This window comes from Castor canadensis, chromosome 2 (genome assembly GCF_047511655.1).
Source record: "Castor canadensis chromosome 2, mCasCan1.hap1v2, whole genome shotgun sequence".
In the NCBI taxonomy this organism is placed as follows: domain Eukaryota; kingdom Metazoa; phylum Chordata; class Mammalia; order Rodentia; family Castoridae; genus Castor; species Castor canadensis.
In genome coordinates this window covers 201,676,726-201,702,054 of record NC_133387.1, presented here as the reverse complement: position 1 = coordinate 201,702,054, position 25,329 = coordinate 201,676,726, and the positions used below count along the sequence as shown (strand labels likewise).

The following is a 25,329-nucleotide window of genomic DNA, read 5'->3' as shown; positions in this document are numbered from 1 at the left end:
CTTCTCCGTAACACTGAACATGTGTCCTGGGAACTGCTCTCACAGCTTTTACTCTGCAACTAGATTCCGGTAAGCACCAAGTTCCCTGCGTGTTTCTAGTTTGTGTTTGCATCGGTGTATGGAAAGCCTACGTGTAGGGTTGCCAGATAACACAGGAACACCTGGGTGTTCTGCAAGGCTAAATCTGGCAGACCCAGGTAGGAAGAGGATGAGGAGAGGAGGTGGCCTGTCAGGTCCTGGTAAAGCACTGGATGCATGCTGCCTGTTTTTAACCCCCTCATAATTAATCCTCCAAGGTTGGTATGATTATTTTCATAAAAGAAGAGGAAGTAGTAGCTTCCTTGGGCTAAGTAACATGGTCAAGGGCACACAAGGGCACCCAGCAATAGACAGGAGACTAGCTGGGTGACAGTGGCTCACGCCTATTATCCTAGTTACTCAGGAGGCAGAGATCAGGAGGATTGCAGTTCGAAGCCATCCAGACAAATAGTTTGAGAGACCCTATCTTGAAAAACCCCTTCACATAAAAGGGCTAGGGCTGATGGAGTGGCTCAAGGGGTAGGCCCTGAGTTCAAACCCCAGTACCGCAAAAGAAAAAAAAAAAGAGACTAAAGCCTGAGCCGAAAACTCAGGCCTTTCCTACTGCCTCCGGACTCAAGGGCCCTTCGTTACTGTATGGTTTCTTGGTGTGCTAAATTCCCCAGGCTCCCTCGTTTTCTTTCTTCGGGAGTCAGCCACCATTAGATCCTTTCCACAGGAGCGTTTGGGAGATTAGGAAAGACATAGGGACATCTTTTAATATCATCAAAGCCCTCAGCCAAGGACCGCCAGGAGCAGACCCTCTGGGGGTATTACTCATTGCAGCCAGGGTGTGCCTTCTCTGGGGCCCTGGGGTGTCTCAGCAGGAACAAGCAGCATTAGGATTTTGACTTTGGGTGATTGAAGGAAGGGAAGATTTTTTTCCCTAGACTGGAAGCTGTTGGAAAGTGAGGTGGATTGTATTACGATTCTGTAAAGAAGTAGTTATCCATTTAGTGAGATAGGGTGATGTTTGGTATTTCGGGGGGTTACACGGTGACCTTGTTTATATCTGACTTTAGACAAAATTAGGAAGTGGCCTTATTTTTGTCTCAGTTTACACTGGTGTCAGAGTAACCCTCTGAAGTTGAGAGTTTGTGAGACTGCTTATGTTCCGCACAGCAGAACGACTTGGCTCTGGATGTCCTATCAGTCGTGCACATCAAGGGCTGCTGTTTTTCTTTCTCCGCACGGATCAGGTACTTTTTGGAACTGCGATTTGTCTGCACTGTATAAACCTCCGCTTTCAAAGATAAAAACAATTGCCATAGGGAGAGAGACGCTGTAATTCTAGGAAAGTGTCTAGAAAAGAAAGCTTTATAACAGACGATGAGTCAATCACTTAGAACTCACTTAAAGCGGTGTGTCTCAGTTTCCAATCAAATCAGAATAAGTCTACCGTACAGGGGGACAGAGCTTTAAAACAACAACAAACAAAGTTCATTTCTGTGTCTAAGAAAAAAAACTTCATCGACTCAGTTTTTTGGTCTTCAAGTAATTCATATAAAACACAACTGTGACAAGTTAAGTGTAAATGAATCAGAAACATATGGATTACATTTTTTTTAAACACTGGTTTACAAATGGAGGGAAAGTGGTTGGTGAAACTCCTTCTTTGGTTTTGCCCAAACCCAAAATGTTTAAGAAACAGCTTGAGATGTTCCATTGAACCCAAATGTGGCAATGTGGAAGAAGCCCTTGGAAACCCTTGTGTAAACTGACATTTTTGATTTTTAAGCTTTTCCAAAGAAGCATGTTTCCTATATAATTAGGTGTTTCTACCATTTATGTTGAAAATGATGTGTGTGTGTGTGTGTGTGTGTGTGTGTGGTAATTAGACCCTTGATTTCCAATCCTAGATTTCAGCTCTGGATTTGTTTTTACGTATCTTCAAGCTATTGTCGTTTTAGCTTTCAGAGAGCTCGATTGCTGTAGTTCAGAGGGTTAATATATACATGTCTGGAAACTTGAGTTTCTTAGACTAGAACTCCTTAAATAAGTTAGATTGGGGGTCTATAGCATAGAAGTGCCAAACTACTACTTTATGTGAAGAGTAGCAAAACCTACACCCCAGTATCGAATGGAAACAGTTTTCAAGGGAATGACGCACAGGCCATCTCTGAAATTACTTCTGAGCAATATAAAATATAATTAATCAATTAACTTTTCATGATAACCCAATCTTTTGCACCTGCAAGCCTAAAAGTCATTTGCTACAGTCTCCCCGTCTGTGAAAATGTGAGACGTGGGTAATTACAGAACCTCCTTCCCTCAGACTCCTGCTGTAAGGGTGAATCCTTTAATTCTGTAAAAACAGCCATGGTGCTTGGCATACAGAAGGTGCATACTACATGTTGGCAACAATGATCTTTGCAGTAAGTACTGCTCATTTCTCTTGTTTGCGCTTCACTGGCGGGAGAATTATAGAGAATAAGGGTAGAAAACGTTCATGAGCAATCTCTCACTTGAGGCGCCTATCTGGTCTGGCCAATGACGAAGTCATCACACAGCTTATGCTGATGTAAAAAGGGGCCTCAAGACGCCCTCCGCGGTGCCCAGGTGAAGAAGAATGTGAGTGGTTTATAAAATCAAAGAGGCAGCCTCATCTTCCTTCCTCTCTCACAGTGCCCCTCTGCCCATCGCACCCGTCCCAGTGAGAAGCCGCAAACCCGGATCCTCATGGAATGTGGGATTTCTGGAGGCCCACAAATCCAACCTCTGCATGCCACAGTTGATCAAATTAGTAGTGTCAATGGGAAGAGTAAAAATACACCAGGTAAGTCGGTTTTAGATGCATGTGTTTCTCTTCCGCTGTCCTTGTTTCTAAGCTATTTGCTTTCATAAGATAAAAGAAAAGGAGGAGGGTGAACAGGTGGAAGCACTGGTGTTTTCAAAACTGTGATTTGCAGAAGAAACCAGTGGAGTTGCTTGTGATCCAGTCCTGGCTCCCCTACACCTTGTGCCCCAGGACAGTACTCAGGTCACCTGAAAATTTAGCTCTTACTGTCTCCTACTCAAGATCAGGTAAATTTGCTTCTCACTATTTCTCCTTTTGATGCTCCATTTGTCACTCCTATAAAATACGTGATTGTTGTTATTTATACTATTTAGCATGCATTAAATATTTCATAATATAATCTCAAACTAACCGATAAATACACGGCCAGACTGTATCTTTGCGTCTTTGGTTCACTTTCCACCTAAAATGGCAGACCCTACTGTTCCCTCAGAACCCTACAGCCAATTTACAACATTGGCTTTACAACACTGTCCAATTTACAACATCCAAGGATGGAGACCACCGTCTATTTTTCCAGGCTAAATTTAATCTTTCTCTCCATTATGTTTTTTTTTTATGTCTGTGTCATTACTATAATGCAAGTCTGAATATAGTACTTCTTGTTTTAAATCCTTAAAATCCTCTCCATTGCTTTTCAGACAGTGTGCATCCTGGTTATCAAGTCCTGCCCTTCTCTGGCCTCCATGACTGCTTCTCTATCCTTGAACACATTCTATGCCTTGGAAAATTAATATTTGTTGAATAATGATATCACATTTAAAACCCCACACTTCTGACTCGTTCTGCAAAGCTCCTTGAGCCTAAAATGATTTGATTCTATTTTTCTCTTTCTGTGGTACTGGGGATCAAACCCAGGCAAGAACTCCATGCAAGGGAAGTGCTCTACCCTGGACTAGATTCGCAGCCCTGAGTTTTCTCTTTTCTTTGTACCTTGGCTCTGTTAACCTGGGAAACTTAAACTTAGACTCTTTCTTACTTCATTTGACCAAATAGAAGGAGAATGAAAACTACTGGAGATGGAGCTGTGGTCTTAGGAGGACACAGGGCTCGGCTCCCATGAGTGTGTGTGAGAATCCAGAGGGACAAGCAGGTAAGTACTGAAGTGGGGCTTACCACCAGGGTAGTGTTTCCCAAACATGACCTTGCTTTCTTAAAAACCCACACAAATATGGTGAAAATGAGAAATACAGTTTCAATTGTCTTTAAAAAGATCTTTCATTCTGAGATGTTTTGTTTTGGAAGGCAAATGTTCCAAGCTCCATGTAGTTTTAAATGAGTTTGGATTTGAGTTACCCGGGTGTCTGTAAGTGCTGGTTTCTCTCACTTATTTCAAATGCCCATGTCTGTCGTTCTAGACTTTCCTGAGCTGGGCAGGGCAGGGCAGGGCAGTGGAGGCACTGTGTATTCCAAGGCCCTGTAAATCACAACTGTTGAAATAAATGTATGGAGCTGGCCTCTCCTGCAGACAGGGCACCCTGCTGCTGTCACAGAAGTAGGCACATAGGAAAGGACAGGATAGAAGTGGAAGGAATGCCCTCACTCTGCGGGACCATGGGCAGTAAAAGCCAGGACCCAGTCTTACCGTGTCAGCCAGTCTCTGCTGCTGAAGGAGGAGCTGCTGCTTCCGCTCCGTGGCCTGCCTCTGCAGGGTCTGCTTCTTCCCCATCAGCTGCTGATTCAGCAGCGATTGCTGGGAGTTCAGGAAGCCAACTCCAGGGTTCGGGTTTGAGCAGGAGTTGGGACTTGGACTGGGGCCTGGGTTCTGGGCCCCCCCAGACTGTTGATCCTAAGGAAGAGAAGGGAGGGGGGAGGCTACTGTGAATAAAAGAAGGTAAACACAGTGCACAGACTGGAACCTCATGCTCCAAACGTCCTCCATGGTGTCAAACGTCCAACATGGTTAGTGGGTTGGTCATCAGAGAATTGCGTTTGGATGTAGAAGCTACAGTCGAGTATCACGGCTCGTAACGACAGGAGGATCCTGGAAAAGCACGCACAGGACTCTGATGGTGGAGCCTCCATGTTCTAGAGATGTTGATGGAACCTCAAAGAAAACTACCATAAAAACTCAGGCAACCTCTCAGTTTTGCGGGAACACACATGATAAGCAAGAAGTCTTCGTACCCCTAAAGGTTACTGCCGATCCTGCCATGAAAATGTGCTGCAGTTCGTGGTGGGAGAGGTGAATGACTGTTCTGGAGGGAAGGCGAATGTTATTCTCTATGGAGACTCTTCAATCTCCAAGTGTGAGGCAGCAGAAGAACACCCACCCCACTGATATCAAGACAGGGTCGATTAAAACCTCGCTCTGCACATCAGACAAAATCAGGTATGATGAGGGCACTGACCCATCAGGCCTCTGCAGGGCAGAGAGCCATGCTCGGTCAAGTCTCATTACTCCCCAGCGAGGTACCGAGGAGCGAGCCGCACACCTGCTTTCGGGTGACACCATGGTCCTCGCCTGGGAGAATTTGTCATCTAACTAAGGGAGAAAACATGCTATATGTCTAAACCCTAGAAATGATAAAGATCAAATTTTAGATGACGCAATATAAACACCGAGCTGACTATCCACACCCCCAGTCCTCACGCCTGTCACCTGGAAGGCAGATTCCGAGCTCCGGAGTAAATGATTCTATGCTCACTGATCCCAGGAGTGCATGTTGAGACTCGAGATCTATGGGAGCAAGACGTCCAACCTTCCACTCCACCTGCACTGTGTGACTTCAGAGAAGATGAAAAGATAAAGCAACTGTCAGGATGCCTGAGAAGTAGAAGGGAAGGCATACCATCTGTGCAAATTCTCTTCCCTTTCATCCTCCATTCTTTAGTTAGGTCCTGAGCTGTTCAAAGTTAAAAAAAGAAGAAGAAGAAGAAGCTTGTTGGGAGTGGTGGTGCACGCCTGTAATCCTAGCACTTGGAAGACTGACAAGTTCAAGGCCAATCTGTACTGCACAGTAAAACCCTGTCTCAAAAACAAAACAAAAACAAAGCCACCAGTCCAAAGCCTCGTACCCTTCGAAGCTTGGTGTTGTTTTTCTTGTCCCTGGGGCTACAGAACTCATGAGCAGAGTGACCCAATAATCCTAAAGTGACCGTCCCTGAGGCTTACCGTGGACCAGCCACTGCGCTCTGCACTTTCCAGGATTTGACTCATTTTCTCCTTCCAGCAAAATAACAAGAAGCACTTGTGTGTCATCCCAGGTTTGCAAGTGAGACCTCTGAACTCAGAGGGATTGCAGATCTACAGATGTGTCATCACAGAGGATTTGAAGAGGTCTGTGACTCGGAACCTACTTCCCAACCCCTCTCCTCTGTGCTCTCAGTGGAGACTGGAACCACAGGGGAGACAGACATTTACATCTTAAACCTGGGCCGACAGTCAGGGCTGAGCAGGTAGAAGGGAGTGGCCGGGAAGAACAGAAGAGGAGGGCAGGACTGAGAAAGCCCCTCACCAAACAGTCAGAGCCATCTCGGGGGCACATCCTCGCGGCAGCTTAAAGAGCCAGCCCCCGCACTCTGTGCCCGGTGACAGACAGCTCTCTCCACTGTGAATCCAATGGGCCTTGGGAGGAGGTTTCACCCCATGTGTCCTGCAAACCAGTAGGACTGTGGACCTGGGGACAGACACACCAGAGTCACTAACAGGTGAAGATCTTGTGGGCGAGAAGCCATGGTGGATGGTGGTTGAGCCTCTGGGCCCAACCAGGGGAAGGAGAGGGAGGCAGAGGCTGTGACAGGGAGAGAGGCAGGGTCGGAGAGGGCGGAGACCCTGAGGTGGAGGCTGAGAGACTGCGCATTGGAGGGCCTGTCAGCCTCCACTCTCTCCTTTAACTGGAAGAGAAACAACCTGCTTGTTTCTACAGTTTGGAATTTTAGGAAGACCATGAAAAGAACTTTTTATGTTTTTGGAAAACGGTTGGCAAACAGCTAGAAAAATTGGTGGGATGCATGCTTTACTCAAAGTGCCAGCCCCATCAAATGGAGTTTGAGGGTGCAGTTTCACCGTTCTCGGCTGCACACAGTAGGTCTGCCCTGAGTGAAGCCCACTTTTGAATGCCTGCCCTCTTTCTAAGGCACAGGCCCCTCACCAGTGTGACACTGCTCTGCCCTACACCACTGCCAGAGGCTGGCTGTCCCATTCTGCTCTTTCAGTCAGAGAGTATCTTCAGGTTATCCCAAAGCAGCTGTGAAGATCTCACAATAAATTCCCATATGTGTATCTTTAAAGTCTCCTCTGGCCATTTCAGCAGAGGCTAGATATTCTGATGAAGTCACCACACTTCAAGGGACGTTGGACTTAAGCTCCACATAGACACAAGACTCTATCCAACAAGCCTCTAGCTGTCCATCGGCCTGTCCACCCATGTCTGTCTATCTATCTATCTATCTATCTATCTATCTATCTATCTATCTTTCTTTCTAAACTATCTACTCTATAAATAAATCTATCTATATCTCTATCTAACTAAATATCTTTCTAAATTAGCTAAATATCTCTCATCTATCTATCATCTGTCTATATATTATCTATCTATCTATCATCTATCAGGCATGTATCAGTCATGTAACAAATGACCGACCATTCACCATCTGCTGAAATCACAAAAACGCTCTTGGTGTGTCATTTGAAATGCTCTTCAGATTTCAAGCTGTTGTTTTTAACAGTATCTGAAGAAGCAAATGCTAAGTACAGACCTGTACACGTGATGGGTTCCATTCACTTGTTCATTTTCTAAAAAGACAGAGAGTGATTATAACCTAGTGCCAGGCACTAGGGAACCACGATGACTCGGACACAGCTCTTTCTCACCAGGCTTTTGCCTCCAAGGAGAGGAGAAAAGTCGCAGCCTGGACTGTGGGCAGTGCTGCGTCAGGGCAGCAATCAGCTTGCATGCCTGCTGGGAAATCCTGCTGACTGCTGCCCCTCTGAGTTCCAGAGCTGTGCTACTGATGGGTAATTTACTGCCACAATGGTTGTAAGGATTTACGTCCTCCATGGGTGGACTGGCTTTTCAGCTGGAGATAGTCACACAGGCTCACGAGGAGGTGGCATGTGTGTGGTTGGTTCACATTGAATAGAAGCTGGGTGCCTGTGTTAGCGTAGGGAAAAATCTGGCAAAAGAGGCCTTTTCCAAGTTGGAGTTGGTTGCTCTGTTGCTTTGATATCTTGCCCATGGACTGCCGGTGGAAGTACTAACTGCATGAGGGTGGAAGTCTGTCTTTGACCTGCTAGAAAGTGAAGAGAGCACTTGAACTCTTTTAAATGGCACTCCTTCTGTTGAGACAACAAATTACCTTCCTGTTACTAACAGTGGTTTCCCCAAAGGCAATTGGAAGTACTTTTGAAAGAAACGTCGAAATTTAAAAATTTAGAATGAACTCCCTCTCCCAGCCCCTATCAGCTAGTTCAGCTAATTGAAAATTTCTAGGATAAATATTTAAAGAAACAGCTTGTATGTAGAAAGTCTCGTAGATATGACCAAGAAACGGTACAGAAGAGGCTTGGCTAGTGGGTCTCACAGCAAGAAGTATCTTCTTAAATCATAGCGAATATGTGAGAGCTCTTTTAAAAAGATGCTAACTAGTTAAGATGCTGGAATTACCTCGATTTTTTTTCATGTTAATGCAATGCAAGGGGTCTGTCAGGCAGGACTTATTTCAGCAAAAGATAGAATGAAGTCCAGTAAGACATGTCCTAAGCAGCAAAAAAAAATCCCATTTCATCGAAATAGTAAGACTTATTGAGCTGAGTCAGTTGTAGTGTTAAAGCAAGTGACACACTGATTTCTGCAAAGGAGTCAAAGTTTGGGGCAGGTATTATGCTCCCGTTACTAAAAAAAATTCTAGAAAATATTTGTGTTATTCTAGGCATCTGAGTAAAATGGTTGTTTCTGTTAACTTATTTGGAAAGGAGCTACTGAATGATTCCGCCCGACACACACACACAAAATGAAGTAATGTGTGTTTCTTGAGGTCCATGAGAGCGCTTTGCCATGGGATGACTGTCCTTTCTTTTCCTTGGCTTGCAGAGTGAGGCATCTGTCATTTGCAAAACAAATTCAAGATAAAGTGCCCAGCTGGGCAGGTCTGTACAGTAGAGCTTACAGACTGGTTTGCTATTCAATCAGTCTCACTGTTTTCCTCCCTTGTTTTTCTCCTTCTTTCCTTGTCTCAGTGAACTAACTCAACTGTTGCTGCAGGCTATTCACTTTTGGAGCTTTCTGCTGATAGTGCTATTTGCTTATCTCTCTGCCTGAGAAACAGGCTGCCTTAACTTTCCCCTTCCCTACAGGTTGGAGGGCCACTAACTTCCAGCCATTTATTTGGTATGTAAACAGTGAGGTAGCTGTGGGTGGCTGAAACAGCCAAACAGTCCTTGTTTGACAGACCAACAATGATAATGACAGCAAACAATTCATCAGGAAATCATCCAGGAGACATCTTATAAACATACTGGAGGGAGAAAGCAGTGTCACAGGTCACCAAGTCTCTTGGGCTCTGTTACAAGGGTCACCAGACAATGACACGGTGTGTCAAATCCTGCCTGCCACCTTTATGGCAGACAAAATTGTTTTGGAACACAGCCAGACACACCTACTTGCATATTGTCTGTGATAGTTTTCAAGTTACAGCAGAGTTGAGTACTTGTGGCAGGGAGCCTAAAATATTTACTACCTGACCATTTACAGAAAAAGTTTGTTGACCCTTGCTCCAGTTAGTTACACTGGCCAAGTAATGCTACATACTTTGGTCTTTCACATTAAATTGAAAAAAAAAAATGCCTTAGAGGAAGTACCCAGAAGTTTTTGGAAGTAATTGGCAAGTTGGGAATAAGAGATATTTATCACGAGGTCAGTTCACACTAGCACTCCTCTCCAGCAACCATGACAGTAGTGGGAACCAAAAAGCAACTACAGCTCCTTCACCAGCTTCATGAACTGATGAAGATGGTGTCCTAAAGGTTAAGGAATTGATTTGAACCAGGTCATATACCTAATGAAAGAGGAAGAACACACATCCAAACCCAGGAAATCTTATTAAGGAGAAATCAGCAAAAACAAACTAAGAAAAACCAATCATCCATTTGTTGGAAAGAACTGTGGCTCGTCTGACAGAGTTGGCTGGGGTGCTGGATGTGCACAGAAGAAAGTGGATAGCTGGACCCTTTGTCCTCTGCAGTAGCTGCTTTTTTCTTCTGCTTCCTATGGTCTTTGTTTTCCCTGGCTCAGCAGGAAAACCCTGATCAGATGATCATTATCTGTTTGGTTTGAAGGATTAGAATGAGTTTTGTGGTCAGTGTACAGCTCTAATGTTCAGATGTTACCTCATTTTCAAGTCACCAGGGCACTGTGTCTATTCTTAGCCTCTGGAGTTGGACACTTATGGGTTGCCACAGAAATCAGTTCCATGAGCGAGGACGCAGCACTGGGGTGGAGGGTGGCCAGGAACACGACGTCAGTGGGGTGGAGTGGGAAGAGTTTGGTAACTCAGGGGAAGGAATGAGAAATTCTTCTTAAAAGAGAAATTCTTGAACTTTAGAAGGGCTCTTTGTGGCAGGCCTGAAAATTCGGCTTGGTAAGTTGGCTTTTAGCTTTCTACCTCTGGAGCAGGGGTTTCAAACTTTCCTTTGTATACAGTGCCTAGTGAGGATGTTAGGAAGCTGGGAATTCCGCTTCTCCTTTATGCCCACAAATACATGCACAGCTAAGAATTTTGTCTACAACTTCAGGGAGTTTACGAATTCTGTAAGCACTGCCGACCACCCATGGGCACTGAGGGTCCCCCACTCATCAAAGGTTAGTGTTTGTGAAGGAGTGAAATTATTTTCTCTTGGATACATCCTCAATACTGCACTCAGCTCACAGCCATCCACGGCGCCTCACTGCCTTAGCGATCAGGTCCTAGCACCTGAGAGTGGTGTGTGACACTCTTGACGGTCTGACCTTGCATCTATGTCTGGCATCATCTCCAACACATCCCTTGCTCGTTCTGTACCAGGGTGATGTGAAAAGACCTCCACAATCTCGCAGCTCTTTCTCTTCTCCAAGTTACTATACAGTGCATCCCCCCTTCCTCCTCCCTGCTGGGCGAACACTCATTCTTTCCTGGCTCAGCTCGGATGTCCCTTTGTGAGGACATCTTTACCTCCAAGGCTGAGTTAGGTGCACCTCTTCTGTGCTCCCATTACACCTTGTCACCCTGTATCAAGATTGTGTGTTTGCATGTGTCTGTCTCCTAGTGTACGTGCGTGGAGGGCTGGGGCCCACTTGCTGTGATTTTTCCCAGGTTATGGTGGATTCGCCATGGAAAGTTTTAAAGTTTGAAAATATATGAATGAATGAAGAAGTAGCATGAAGCAGAAAATGGGACCGAGACCTTCCTGTCCTGAAGCTCACGAACCTCAAAGATAGCCGGAAAACCAAAGTGGAGGGAAAGGCAAGACTGAGCAACCCTGGGGAGTCCAGTGTTCTGTCATGGGGGTGCCACCTGGGAGGCCCTTGGCACAAAGAGCGTCTTGGGAAGGAGGGGTTAGAGGTGAGGGATGAGGGAGGTCATGAGATCAGTGTTGACAACAGCAAGGATGACAATAGTGTGTATGAGCTGGAAGGCAGGAGAAGGCACACGGAACAGCGTCATTTCCACCAGTACCATGCTTTGAAAGCTATGCATAGAATGAGGACTGGCTGTTACCTTGTTTAATGCCACAGTAATTCCATTTGTTTCCTTAACGCATATGTCCCTAAAAGGCAATTGGGTTTAATAAAGCAAGGTAATGGGCCACATATTTCAAAGTATCCCCGAGTTCTCAATGCGATGGGAGTTGGTCGGCAGTGTAAAGGAACGTGAGCCCTTGGCCAGGTGCAGTGGCTCCTGTCTGTAATCCCAGCTCCTCCAGAGGTGGAGACCGGGGGCATTGTGATTTCAGGCTAGACTGGGCAAGAAGTTAGCAAGACCCCAACTCAGCCAATAAGCCAGGTGTGGTGGCATATATCTGTGGTCTCAGCAGTGAGGGAGGCATAGGCAGGAGGACTGAAGGTCAAGGTTGGCCTGGGCAAAAATCCAAACCCTCTCTGAAAAATAACTCATGGGAAGAAGGGCTGGGGGTGTGGCTCAGGGGTAGCTTAGTAAGCCCAAGGCCCTGAGTTCAAACCCCACTGCTGAAAAACAAGTGAGTTCTAAGATCAGACACAGCCGTGTTGAAATCCCAACTGCACTTTTTCCAAGTAGTCTGGGTAATAACCCACCCAACGGTGGTTTTTAAGCACAGGCGCACAGTGAGTGCTTAGTATCGTGGTGTCCCTGCTTGCGCTAGTCTCACACTCACTGAACGTCGTCTACGAGTGGCCCCGGACTGCATCATCGTGCACTGAGGGTAAGATGGGGTTCGCAGTACTGCCAGCAACGAACCAACACTGAGCAAACAGCAACCACCCAGAGATTTCGCAGGATCTGAGCTTAGCCACCGCAAGCATCACCACCACTGCTTCCAACAGCAAAAACGGCGGGGGCGTTGTTTTAAGGGTAGTTTTATCTTTTGTTGCGTTTATTCCATAGATTGCGTTTATATTGGTCCCTTATTTCTTCCTGGGCAGACTAGAACTCTACAGAAGCCTGTGTTTCAAATGAATACATTAGTAAAAGGAAAAGATTTATAGAATCTTTTACATAAACCAGACTATGGAACTACATTAAGGAACCAGTTTTATACCCTAAAATTGTCTGTTCCTCTAGAGGTGTTTGGAGGGTGTTATGGTTTGGATGGGCTAAGTTATCAATATTTTCTGTTCTCATTAAGTGAAGGCCACTCAGTAAGCTCACAAGGGTGGAGAAGGAAGAAGGGAGACATGACAAATTTCCTTCAAAAGGAAGGAAAGCCTTTTTCAAGGGTTAGATCCTAAATCGAAACAATGGCCAAAATCATACGTGAAACAAACCTGAAATTTTAAAGAGCTGGTTTCCAAAGGTGACTTCTTATACCTTGGAAAGAGCATAAGATTTTTACTTTAGGAATTAAAAAAACCCAATATGTAGCTTTGACTTTGGAATTTCACTTCAACTGTATGGAGTATGTCTAGCTTCTTATTGCCGTTTTGTCTTAGTTTCTCATGGAAAAAGGGCTAAATCATACAGTTGCTGCATAACCTAAACATGATCGGGAAGTAAATATGAACCTGGGGTTCATGGGTGCTGTTTACTGTGGGTTGAGTCATGGGTTCCCTCCAAAATTCATGTTGAAACTTAATCTGCTGGGACTCTTGAGGGATGAGCGGGCCACAAGGCCCACCTTTGTGAGTGGGATTGGACGTCCTGATAAAAGGGCTGGAGGGAATCGCTTCCATCCCTTTTTGCCTTCTGCCTTCCATCATGTGAGGACATCTCTGGCCTCACCAGACACCTGTGCCAACACCTTGATCTTGGACTTGCTGGGCCCCAGAAATACAAGAGACAAATTTGATGCTCTTTATAGACGACCAGCGCCGTGGTGTTTTCACAAATACGCTTCATGTTCAAGGAAAGTTAGCATTTATGCTTAACTCTTGCTGGTTCTCACGGTTTTTATACTCTTCGACACGAAGGCATTTTTCTAGGAGTGGGTTCCTTGCGACCTGTGAGCCTGGTTAACTTTGCAGTCTTCTTTCTAAGCTCCCTTGGCCCTAGGCTCTCCAACGTTAAGACTGGAATTTACATAAAAGTCACTAAATTCCATTCTAGTAGTAGAATAGTTAAAATTCCATTTTTAATCAAGTACACAATAAATACACTGCGATGAAGTAGCTCAGTTTCTTTTTTTCCCATTGAGTACAGTACAATCTAATGATCTGACATGCAAAAGTATTTCTGTAAAATAAACACACCACAGATTGATCCAGGAGGGTGTGTGTAGGGGGGTCAAACAGGTTCTCTTGCTCTGAAGTGACTGAAAGAAATGAACTGGGGCTTGGGATGGGAAGGCTTAGGAAATCTCTGAGACTGAATTTTGGACACGCTCACATATAGACATGTAGGAGGCACAGTGTAGAACTGTAGCTGTGCAATAGCATCTGTCTGTCTTCCAGGGATTCTGTAAAGATAGCTGCATTCTCCTTGGTTCTGGAAATGAAAAATAAAACAGAAATTCTTTTTCTAGAGACATTTTAGGTTTTGAATCTCCATTGTGCATTGAAATGTACAATATCTACTCACGCACACAGTATATAGTCCGCCACTCTGATCTCCTCTTTCTGACCTGTTTTCTCCTCTGAGAAATGAACGGGTGTCTTGGTTAGTGCAGGTCGCCTAACAGACGTGAAAATGCAGAGACTGTGGTTCAGTCTGTACTCATCCACTCTGCCATGACATGCTTAACTGTTTTGAATGTGTTATTATAACAACCACAAAGGACATTAGAAAGGAACCATCTGTCCTCTGAAGTCCCTGGATTAGGGGAGCGGGCCACAGAATACTTCAGTGGGTTTCAGGACAGCCAAGTTCTCCAAAGGATCACGAAAGAATGAACTTCAAAAGGGAAGAGGTTTCACTTGGATCAACTCCCGGAAAATCAGGTTATTTACCAAGTCTTATTTATGCAAAGTGTACAAACACATTTTGACCTGCGTGGTAGCAAAATAATGTTTTAGAAAAACGATAACCTTAGGTGAAAAATCTACCGTAGCAAAGAATGAGGAAGGTCTTTTGTTGTCGTTGTATCTTTTCTATTGACATTGATCAAATTAGCTCTATAAACTATGGCCAGGTCTGCTTGTGTCTATGGCTATGAATCTAGAAAAGAGAAATTTTTTTTGAAGGATTTTTTGAGCTAGGATCTTGAGAATTGTTTGGCTGGGCTGGCTTTGAACCATGATCCTCCTGATCTCTGCCTCTTCAGTAGGATTACAGGCATGAACCACCAGCACCTGGTGAGGATTTGTATTAATTACGTTGAGTAATAAGATCAGGAATGTCTTACACACACACACAGTATTTAACCTTGTTTCTCTCTGTTTGGAATGATCAGGTAGAGAGCCTAAGTTATTTTCAGGTACCAACCACTTCTAGGCATTTTTCATCTACAGGAGTCTCTAGTGTATCTCTGAGCTCACAAGCTGCCTCCTCTTCATCAGTTCACCCAAGTAGAGAACTCGGAATAAGGCAGGTATGTCTTGGCACCTTGCCCACGAAAGTGGCTATCATCACTTGGGTCCCAGGCATATCTTGTATTTATCCGTCTCTATTATACAATATGTCAATTATTTGTTTGCCTGTGTATTTTCTCTTACTATTCTATGGTTAGTTCAAGAACACGAACAGTATTATTCATCTCTGTATTACCACTAGCACACACAGCCTAACACATAAAAGTAGGTATTTGGTATTACTTGTTGCCAAATAAGTAACAAATAACTAAGTACTTAAAAATCAGTTGGACCCAGTTGTTGCACAATTTACAATTATGTAGGTATAATTAAAAAAGTAATGTGAATATTAAAATTTTTCAGTGAAATGACAAATATCAACATTAGATATAAAATGTCTTCTCTGGGAGTGTTTATTATTGCTTGTCAGTGCAGGTCTTTTTGCTTACGATTACAGTTTTGAACATAAATTCAGCAACATAGATGTATGTGAACTTTTAACCTTGTTTTCTCAGCAATTTGGGCAGGGTAGTTGTACTGGATTCTGTTACTTGTAACTGGAAACAGGTCCTTGCTGTCCGGTGATTTTTGGATTTGGTAAACACTTGTGGCTTGCTGCCGATCTGGGACAGATCAGGGGAACACTCTGATACACCCTGCACTCTGCGGTGTTTGCACTGCTTTGGGCTTCCCGGCTCCATGTGGTGCTTTTTAAAAAAGAATATATATATATATATATATTTGGGACTGCAGCAACTCTTTAGTGGCTGGCTGGATCCAAATAACAGCTCATTTAGTATATATGTAAGCATTTCTGAATATTTAAATCAAAACTGTGACTAAATTTGAGCCAACTGGATCCCCTTTAGAATTTTAAAATACTGCTGTTCAGCTATCCTGAGAGGAAAACAAAAGAAAAATTTAAAAAATTGCTAGCTTTGCCATAAACTTAGCAGAACTTGAGCCAAGCATGTAAAATGCCATACCACGGAATGTCACGGAAACTTGAAGTCAGTCAAATGTTTACTTTGCACACATATTGCCAAGTAATTGGCTTGAAAAAAATAAGAAAATCAAGTGCTGTAGCTGCTCAGTGTGAGCGGGACACAGCTTGAACATGTCAACCAAGGGTCTGATTGGCTTGGTAGATTCTTAGCTGAATTTCATCATATTTATTTGATTTTTCCAGGCTACTCCCTGCAGGCTCCCAGTAGGAACAGCTGAGATTGTGGCATCATTTTAATGTGCTGCTGTCTTTAGGGCACCAGGCAAGCATGAGCGTTCCGTTTTGGAAAGGGTTGTGTAAATAAATATTTTGAGGGTCAATTGAGCTAAAGTCTTTTGAGCTTTTTGAGACAAAGTAGGTGAGAGTGAGATACAGTGCAAATGTGCAGTTGCCTGGCCTCGTACGTCTAATGCAAGGAAAGCAGTTAAAGCAATTCTGTGGCTTTAAAGTCACTGGATGCGAGTAGGAAACCACAATCACTTATGGCAGAAGCCGGCCCTTCCCAGGTGCGGCAGGCTTTGAGTCTCAGAGCTGCAGCCTCTCTGACACATTCTCTTCCCTCTGCCCTAACAGCTTTTCTGGCAGCTGGGCTCATGGTTTTCTCCCAGGTAATTAATATGCAGTTCATCTATATACCCCATTCTAGCTTTCAGGACCAATGAGGCATTAATCTTTGGGTTTTATCTGATCCTGCTCCAGGAGAAAGTGGACTAGCCATGTTTTAATGGGAGAAGCACTACAGAGCTGCATAATTTAGCTGATTTCATGAATTTAGCTATATCATTCATTAAAAAAAATCAAAGAACAGATATTGGCACATGGGAACTGTCAGTCAAATTTAGCAGCAACAAAACCAACTGGTGTCCTTACTACTACTGGTCTTCGGAGGGGAGAGGCAAACAGCATGGAGATAAACGTATATGTCTCACTTCCAGGGAAGGCAAGAGGAGTTTGGTAATTTACCTGTGAGCATTTGCTGTAGTGATGGGAGGCTGCAGTGTTTCTATTTAAATGGAAATGATAACTCATAGTCTTGTGTGCAGAGTGATTTATTTTGATGTTTCCCCCAGGATTTTCGGTGTTCTGCTTAGAAATACTGCCCAAGGACATATGCTTACAAAATGGTCAAGCACTCCTTAACATAAATACCTTTGGTCAAGGATGAAAAACCAATCAGGCCTACCAAGATTTATAAAGCTTGAGCTATTGAGAGATGGTCTTTAGAGGGTCACAGCTGAACTGAATCAGGAATAACTGGTAACCTTGGGCCGATCTACTCACTGCAAGCTGTAATTGTCTTAAATAACCAAACCAGTCACAGTTCTCATTATCACTGCAAACCTCCTGCGCGCTTTCTTACTTCTAGTATCCACTGTAACAGCAACAGAAAGATGACTGTGGTCAGAGGAAACTTACATTCTATATCTTTAATTATATGTGGATACATATTTAAACATGGTAGTAAGGCAATAAAAAACTGAAATGCTTACAGATATAGATTGTGACTATTTTCCCAAGAAAACGGTATTTAAATGAAAATCTCATTTTTCCTGTTTGGGAGGATTTAGAGCAAATGTATTGAGAGATGTTGGGACAGATCAACTGGGTTTTCCTGATCCCTGTAGGGACCTAGAAGAGGCAGCTGGTCACTCGGTTAGTCAGTCAGGTTCACCTCTGATATTAAGTGGAACATTTCTAGTTACCTGAAGACTAGGTAGGACCCAGGGTGCTGAGCGAAGCCACATTTTGGTCTATGTGAGGTTGAAACAGTCCCTACTCAACTTCTATGGTGTACTGCAGGTGAATTAAAAGGAATAGGGAAGAAAAAAGAGAATAAGAACACATGATATTCTGAACCTAACAGTTATATTCAGGTGTAAAGCACAGGGAAAGTTGCACCTTACAGACATACAAAAAAAAAAAAAAAACCAAAACAATCCCGCATACTTTATCTGGAGGGGGAGAGAGAGAGAGAGAGAGAGAGAGATTGAAGAAAAGAGAAGACAGGGAGAAGGAGAGAGAGGGAGGAAGATGGAAAGAAGGGGGAGGGAGAGGGGAAGAGATAGGGGAGAGGGAGAGAAGGGGGAGAGAGAGAATGAACGTGACAATTTTTGGCTAGGGAATTACAAGAGTAATCTAAGAACATCACTATGTTTTAGGTATTTTCACATAAGTATGTATTTTTAAAAGTAATTTCATGATGATGATACAATAATGTTTACAAGAATTTCATACCTTTATAACGCAAATTCCACCAGAAGAATAATTTTTTTTAATACTTTAAAATTCTGGGTTTTTTTCTCCCTTAAAATGTTCCATTGATCTTTTACTGCAGTGAAATGAAGATTCACAGACGTCTCTGGAAAAGCGCCAACTCGTCAGTCACAACACATGGGTTGTTTTTTCTGTCCTTTAGGAAAATGTCACAACACACTCCACCCTCTTCCATGAGTTGGTGATTAAGACTTTGGTTTGAAAAGCCGGTTCACTATTTTATTTACAGAAGGCAAGAGAGACGGTGACACAGGTGTGTTTGCCAAAAAGGAAGCGGCATGTGCGTGCACGTGTATTGGGAGATGTCTCCAACCATCACTCTCAGAAAACCCACTTCTCCCTGCCTCTTTTATTATCATCAAACGTTCAAAAAAAAATGGCCAAAATTCTGTGTGCCACACTTCGGCGGTGCTGTCCAGCCGCCGCTAGCGGGCGCTGTTTGGGCATTTCCACGCGGTCCCCGGGCCTGGACGACAGAGGACAGCGCGCAGCTCGGCCGCCAGAACGGCCGCAGGTTACGGCCCGGGCGCACAGCCGCGTCCTCACGGAGGACGGAGGCTGCCCGTGATCAACCGCCCAGGGCGCCCGGTTCCCGGCGGCCTCCCACAGAGCCCGTCGGGCAGGTCTCCTGTGTCGGTGCCCTCGGCGGGGACCGCAGGACGCCCAGGCAGCCTTCTCACCCTTTCAACTTGCAATGCACAGACAGCTACGGAGCTCCTACGTCTTGACTGTGACTCGGGGCCCGGCAGCCTCGGAATGCGTGCAGGCAGTGACCACAACGGCTGCAAACTGCACGTCTGCTGCTGGCCCATTACTCAAAGGCTGAGAAAGCCACTGCGCAGCGCCTTCTGGAACAAACCGGGGAGCCGACTGCTTCCTCAGGCTCCGCAGTGACGGATACAATGTAACTGTGCGGCGAGCGTTCGATACCTTTGTGACTCTTTCTCTCTGAAAAACAGCTTCCGGGCTGACCGAGCCCCACGCTTTGAAAAGCAGTCCTCTCACGCAATTCTCTTCCCGTGCATGTTGAACCACCTGCCCAGGCACTATTCCTCTCAGTCGGTCACACAATGACATGTGGATTGATCTCCATACACTGACTTTTGGGTTCCTTTCTCCCCTCACTTTCAAGATGTAAATATCACCGATGACGACTGTGAACTAGGAGGTTGGGTGAAGTGGGAAGGCTCATTTGGAGACACGGATTTCTGGTAGGCAAAGGGCAAGGGGTTAACCGAAATAGCAAAAACCAATCAAGGGACACCTTCTGTTTTTCCAACAGAAAACACTGCATTTAACAACAGCAAAAGGATATGAGCCTAAGGATTCATTGTATCTATTAGCTTCTCTTTTCAAACTAACCAGAACTAAGTAAAGTCCAGTTTCCAGCAGTCCAAGGAATAGATTTTACCAACCTATCTACAAGATAAAAGCTAAACCAGGAAGTCCAATCACCAATTATAAAGTGTGTACTGAGCACTTGAGCATGGTCACTTCTTTAAACTGAGTTCCATTCACTGAGGGGGCAGAAATGACAAGGCTTTCTTCAAACCAACAGTCCACCTTGAGCTCTTCACACAGAGACTCAGGTGACCATCCGGGCAGCTGCGTGGGCAACCCCGCTCAGGAAGCGAAAATCTCTAACCAGAGCCTCCTGGGATCCACACTTAAAGCTAACATCAGTGAACTCTGAACTGGGAAGGAAAACAGTGGTGAACAGTGGGAAGAAATGATCACAGAGCCAACCAGTCTGATTATTTTGACTCATTGAGCCTGTAGCGATGTTCTGAGGGTTCTGTGTGTCTCTGTAGGGATGGAAAGTTGACTTTACCTCGTATAAATATACCTTTTGTTTGAGCTGATCTGTTTATGCTCACCTTTTTTTCAGTTAGAAGCTAAGATTGTAGTATTTGGTGACTTACATCAAAGTCTTAGAACAAAGACCTACATGAATTACAAGTTGAAACTCTGAAACTATACACTGATGGCCCAGAACACAGAGCAATTTATACATCACAGGCAAGCAAACCTCAAAGAAATTAAAATCAGATTTCAATTTCATCTGAGTCGCCAGTTCATTAATGTCAATAATAGTTGTCATCCGGTGGGAATTTCCAAACATCGGTCACTATAATGATGCTTTCTGACAATGACATTCATAACTTAATAGAAGTCTGTGAGAGGCCCCACTACATCCCCATCTTACAGATGACAGAATGGACAGAGAAATTGTGTAACTCACCTAGTCTGTACAAGATGGACCCAAAACTCTTAACCCAGGCAGCCTGACTCCAGAGCTCACTATAAAGTCAGGAAAGGAATAATACAGCACCAACCCAGCCAAAGTCCTTGTAACACATCAGCACCATAGGCACCTCATCTGGAAATAGGAAGTGATGTGACCTGCCACACAAGGACCCCACTTATTGACATAGGGCCTGCATTTGCTGTGACTCACCTGACACCAGTCATTTCATTTTTCTGAAGTCCAGTTTCCTCATCTGTGAGTGATAAAAATTAACATGCTACCAAGGAATTCTACCACTGCACTACACTCTCAGCCCAAGTAGTGGGGTTTAATTGAGATCTGTAAAAAATTTTTTTTTTTCCAGTGGGGCACCCATGGCTCATGCCTGAAATCTGAGCTATTTGGGAGGCTGAGATTGGAAGGATCGTATTTCAATACCAGTCCAGGTAAAAAATTACTGAGACTCCATTTCAACCATGTGGTGACTTGTACTTGTTTTCCAAACAATGGCAAGAAGCCTAAAATAGGAGGCCTGCCTGGGTACACAAGTGAGATCCTATCTCCAAAACAACCAGAGCAAAAAGGGTTGGAGGTGTAGCTCAGGCAGTAGAGTGCTTGCTAAGCCATGGGTTCAAACCCCACTACCACACACGCACACAAAACTGGATGCTAGTGGACACCTCTAATACTAACAACTAGGGAGGCAGAGATCAGGAGGATTGTAGTTTGAAGACAGCCCCAGCAAAAAGTTCTAGACAGCCCTCTCTACAGAAAAATCTTGGGCAAGTCCGAAGAACATTGAAAGCAGAGAACAAACTAGAACCGCTGACAGGCAGAGAGGCCAGTCACTGGACGTAATGACCCTTGCACATGCAAAGCCAGGAGAAGGCGGGTTATGCCTTAGGAAACACGTGTACCATAGTGGCCCCTAAATAAGTGAACTGTCTGCAGCCGTTGGTACAGTAATGAAGAATGTAGATCTGCCCTGAAACCTGGATTCAAATTCTGAAATTCACTCAGTCTTAAGGTCTCTGAGTTTCTCATTAGTGAAAATGAGGCCATGAATGTAGAGTTTAAATAAAATAGGACATGCTAGGTGCTTCCTGTTGGTAAGGCTCAGTTAATAGGGTGACACGATTGATTGCTATTGTTTAACTTCTGAGACCATGACAGTTTGACGGAAGAGATACAATTTCAGGAGAAGTATGCATCAGAGACTCTCATAGGTGGCTTTCAGAGTCTGTTCAAAACTTAATCTTCACTGAAACTGCCTGGCCTCAAAGCCGGGCTCACATCAGTGCTGGAGATTGAGTCTCCGTGTCTACATAGGTAGATATTGTTTTATTCAATGAAATTACACAAATTGCCTTCTGATGGGGCTGGACGTGCCCTGCGTGAGTCCTGGTGGGGAGGTGGGTGGCCACTTTGTGTTGGGATGAAGGGCAGAGGAGGGACGACTAGAGGTGAAAGCTGGGACCCTGTTCCTGCAGCTGCAGGAGGGCTCTCTGCTGACCAGATCACAGACTGCCGTGCAGCAGATCCACAGGCTCTGACCCTCTTATGGTTATAAGCCCCCCACCCATGTGTGAAGACAGCATGCACCACTGTGCCTAGCAGGCATGCTCAGTTTCTAGGGGGAACACATCACCGTGAGATAAAGTTAACTAGCACAGTATTTTATAAGAGCCTTGGGAAATAAACAGAAGCTCCTCGGAATGCCCTCCTCCATTGCACCTGCTTTGGGCACACAGAGAAAAAGGGCCACAGGCACCAATCTGGTTGAGATGGAGTCTTGTTAACTTTTTTCCTGGGCTGGCCTCAAACTGCAATTCTTCCAATCTCAGCCTCCCATGTAGCTAGGATTACAGAGGTGAACCACTGGTACCTGGCTCCTGTCAGCGGATTTTGAGCAGAGGTGAGATGATTTGGTTAGGTCAGCTCTGCAGAGAAGAGTCTACGGTTGAAAAAACCAGTAAAGAAAGCTACGGGATGGGAGGGGGAGGTGGCCCAACCAATGTATATACATGTGAGTAAATGTAAAAACAAACAAACAAAGCTACAGAATAATCCAGAGAGAGATGGTCAGGATCTGATAGGAACGACGGGAAGAGGCTGGATTCCTCACAGACCCAGAAGGCAGAGCCACTCGTGTTAGCCAGTGCGCTAGGTATGGGGTAGGAGAGAAAGAAACACTCACAGGCAGCTACGAGGTTTCTGGCCTGCAAATTGGGACATACGGAGTTGTTGTTTTCTGAGATGGGGAAGTCTGTGAGCAAAAGCGTTTTGCATTGCTTTTTTTTTTTTGGAGGGGTGGGGATAAGTTCAGACACGTGGAGCTTAACCTGGGATAGGTCAAGGTTGAGATGCTTCTCACACATCCACGTGGAGATGTTAGGTGGTCAACTTGATACATGAGTGTGGAGTCAGGAGAGAAATCCTGGCTAGAAATATAAACCTGGGAGCTATGTTAAAGAGCTATGAATTTAAAGTTACAAATCTGCAGGGTATCCTATAGGAAGTGGGTGTAGATGGTGGAGAGAAAAGGCTCAAGGACTGACCTCTGGGCACCACGTTGTTTAAAAGTCTGGTTCATGAAGAAGAAACCAGCACACGGGGCACAGTGGCTGATAGGCCAGGTAAATGAGAACCAAGAGTGGCTACTGCATACACAACACACACATCACCAGCGGCGTTGGCAGGAGCTGTGTCATGGAGATCTGGGGACAAAAGCATGATGGGAATGGGCTGGGGATAAGTCGAGAAGGGAGGACGTGTGTGGGGTTGTAGGATTTTTGGATGACTTTTTCAATGCTGCTGAAAAGCAAAGCAGAAAACTGGAGGGGAGGGGAAAAGGAATGTCAGGTTTTGAGTTTGTTTTTAAGATGTGAGACGAGTATGCTAATCAGAATAATTTAAAGGAAAAGTGGAAAATGCCTATGGGGGAATATTATTAAGGGTGAACTATTACCTTCATTTGATGTGCTTTATAATATTGTATGATGCAGTATGTTGGGTTTTACTTATGTATGTTTTATAACACAGTAAATAATATTACTAATGAGTATGACTAGTGAAGTTATAATGGTCTCTGGCTTTCCTCCCGATCACAGAATACTTTGAATATAGTACCTGTAGGGTTTCCTCTCTCTCTAGGGTTCCCTCTCTAATACTTAGCAACAGGGAGCTAAACCACAGACACGTTTTCTAGAAGTACAGTTAGAACTACCTTGCCGAAAAATGTCATGGAAGGAATTAGTCATGCACTCGCACTTCAGATTTTCTTTGGGTTAAGGTGACACAGCGTTCTGAGTTATGTAAATATAAACTTAATTAATTGCACATTACACTTCCTATGGCAGACAGAGGTTAACGATATCTACGTAGACCCAGACACCTGGTAGTGAATTGTGGCTAGATAAGAACTGGACACGGTCTAGCTGCAGGCAGAGGTCAGATGCAGAAGACCCTAATTCTGTGCACGATAGATCATTTTAAGTAATAAAACAGTTGTTCAGAGAACAAATCCAGCTGCTAGTTTATTAATTTCTCTCCATACTTGTGACTCAGAAGCACAGACTTCCTTTGTCCCTCTTGGTCCGGTTCTGGAACTTACGCCATTTGGTTGTCAGGTGCCATGTCAGAGGTGGGGAGAGCGTTCCAGCGTGTAGATCCACACTGCGCACATGGCGGTGCTGGGGCCGCCTCAGTGATGGGGAGGGCATAGGAAGTCCAGCTTCACACTCACAGGTTGGTAGGGAGAAAGGCAGGGTCTGTACCTCACACTTCTAAACCCTGCGAAGGCCACATAAGTCCCCAAGCCATCTCTAGGCAGACGTAGGACGAAGGCAAAACATGCCACAGACTCTCCTTTCCTGCCCTATCCCCAGTCAACCCCACACCCGTTATCACACGCCCATTTCTCCTGAGCGGATCTCTCTGCCCAGAACCCTGCAGTCTTCTGCACGCTTACTCCTACTTGTCTTTGCCGTCAGGACTGCGTGACTCAGATTTATGAAGGTCTCCTTTTCGATATTCAAAATGATCTGTCTTGGAGTCAATTTCTCTTGTTCTCAGCTGGGTCAGTACTTTGCAAACATTAATGTTCATATGAGTCACTTTTGGATCTTGTTCTAAGGCAGAGTCTTATTCCATGGGTGTCGGGTGGGGGTGCGGCTGGGGCTCTGGGTTTGTTTCAGAATTTGTGATTCAGATGCTGCTGGTCTCGGACCACACTCAGAGTGATGGGGGCCAGGAGACCAAAGGTAAATGTCGGAGTTTTGAGGATGGGCACAGGGAGGGGTTGTGAGCACACACAGTAACTGGTACACGTTAACCAGCAATGCAAAGAAAGCAGAGTCCTAGGTGTCAGAGTTTCAAGGAGAAAATTTCTGTCAGAACCGGGGAGGGAGAAGGAGGAGAGAGAGACAGAAAGAGAGAGAGACAGAGAAGGGGAGGAGAGAGAGAAAGAGACAAAAAGAGAGATAGAGAGAGATGGAAAGAGGGAAGGAGAAAGGGATGTGGAGATGAAGGGAAAGAGAGAGAGAGAGAGAGAGAGAGAGAGAGAGAGAATGAGCAAGAGACAGAGAGAAAGACTACTACTCTTTTTCAAATAAAATCACCTTCAAGTCTTCAGACGTGTAGATAACACATACACTCCTCTTTGAGGTTTGGCCTCAAAAGAAAAGGGACAGCTATGCTACTTGGTTGGAGATAGAGAAGAAGGAATGAACTCTGCTAGAGATTCTTGATTTACTCCCATTTTCTTGTGTGTTTGTATGTGTGTGTGTGTGTGTGTGAGAGAGAGAGA

At 44.7% G+C, this 25,329-nt stretch overlaps 1 protein-coding gene and 1 long non-coding RNA gene across 3 annotated transcripts in view; one reads left to right on the top strand and one right to left on the bottom strand.

Annotated features, from left to right (window-relative positions):
- On the top strand, positions 1-23,589 carry LOC141420909 (uncharacterized). Its single transcript, XR_012445634.1, has 5 exons — positions 1-69; positions 1,135-1,277; positions 2,704-2,854; positions 3,872-3,968; positions 18,336-23,589. It is a non-coding gene; the product is annotated as an uncharacterized lncRNA (long non-coding RNA).
- Positions 1-25,329, bottom strand: part of Maml2 (mastermind like transcriptional coactivator 2) — a 301,357-nt gene that overhangs the window by 5,277 nt on the left and 270,751 nt on the right. For both annotated transcript variants that reach the window (XM_074066863.1, XM_074066864.1), the window contains one exon: positions 4,461-4,664. In XM_074066863.1, the coding sequence (XP_073922964.1) occupies positions 4,461-4,664 (204 nt within the window). The remainder of the gene's footprint in view (positions 1-4,460; positions 4,665-25,329) is intronic.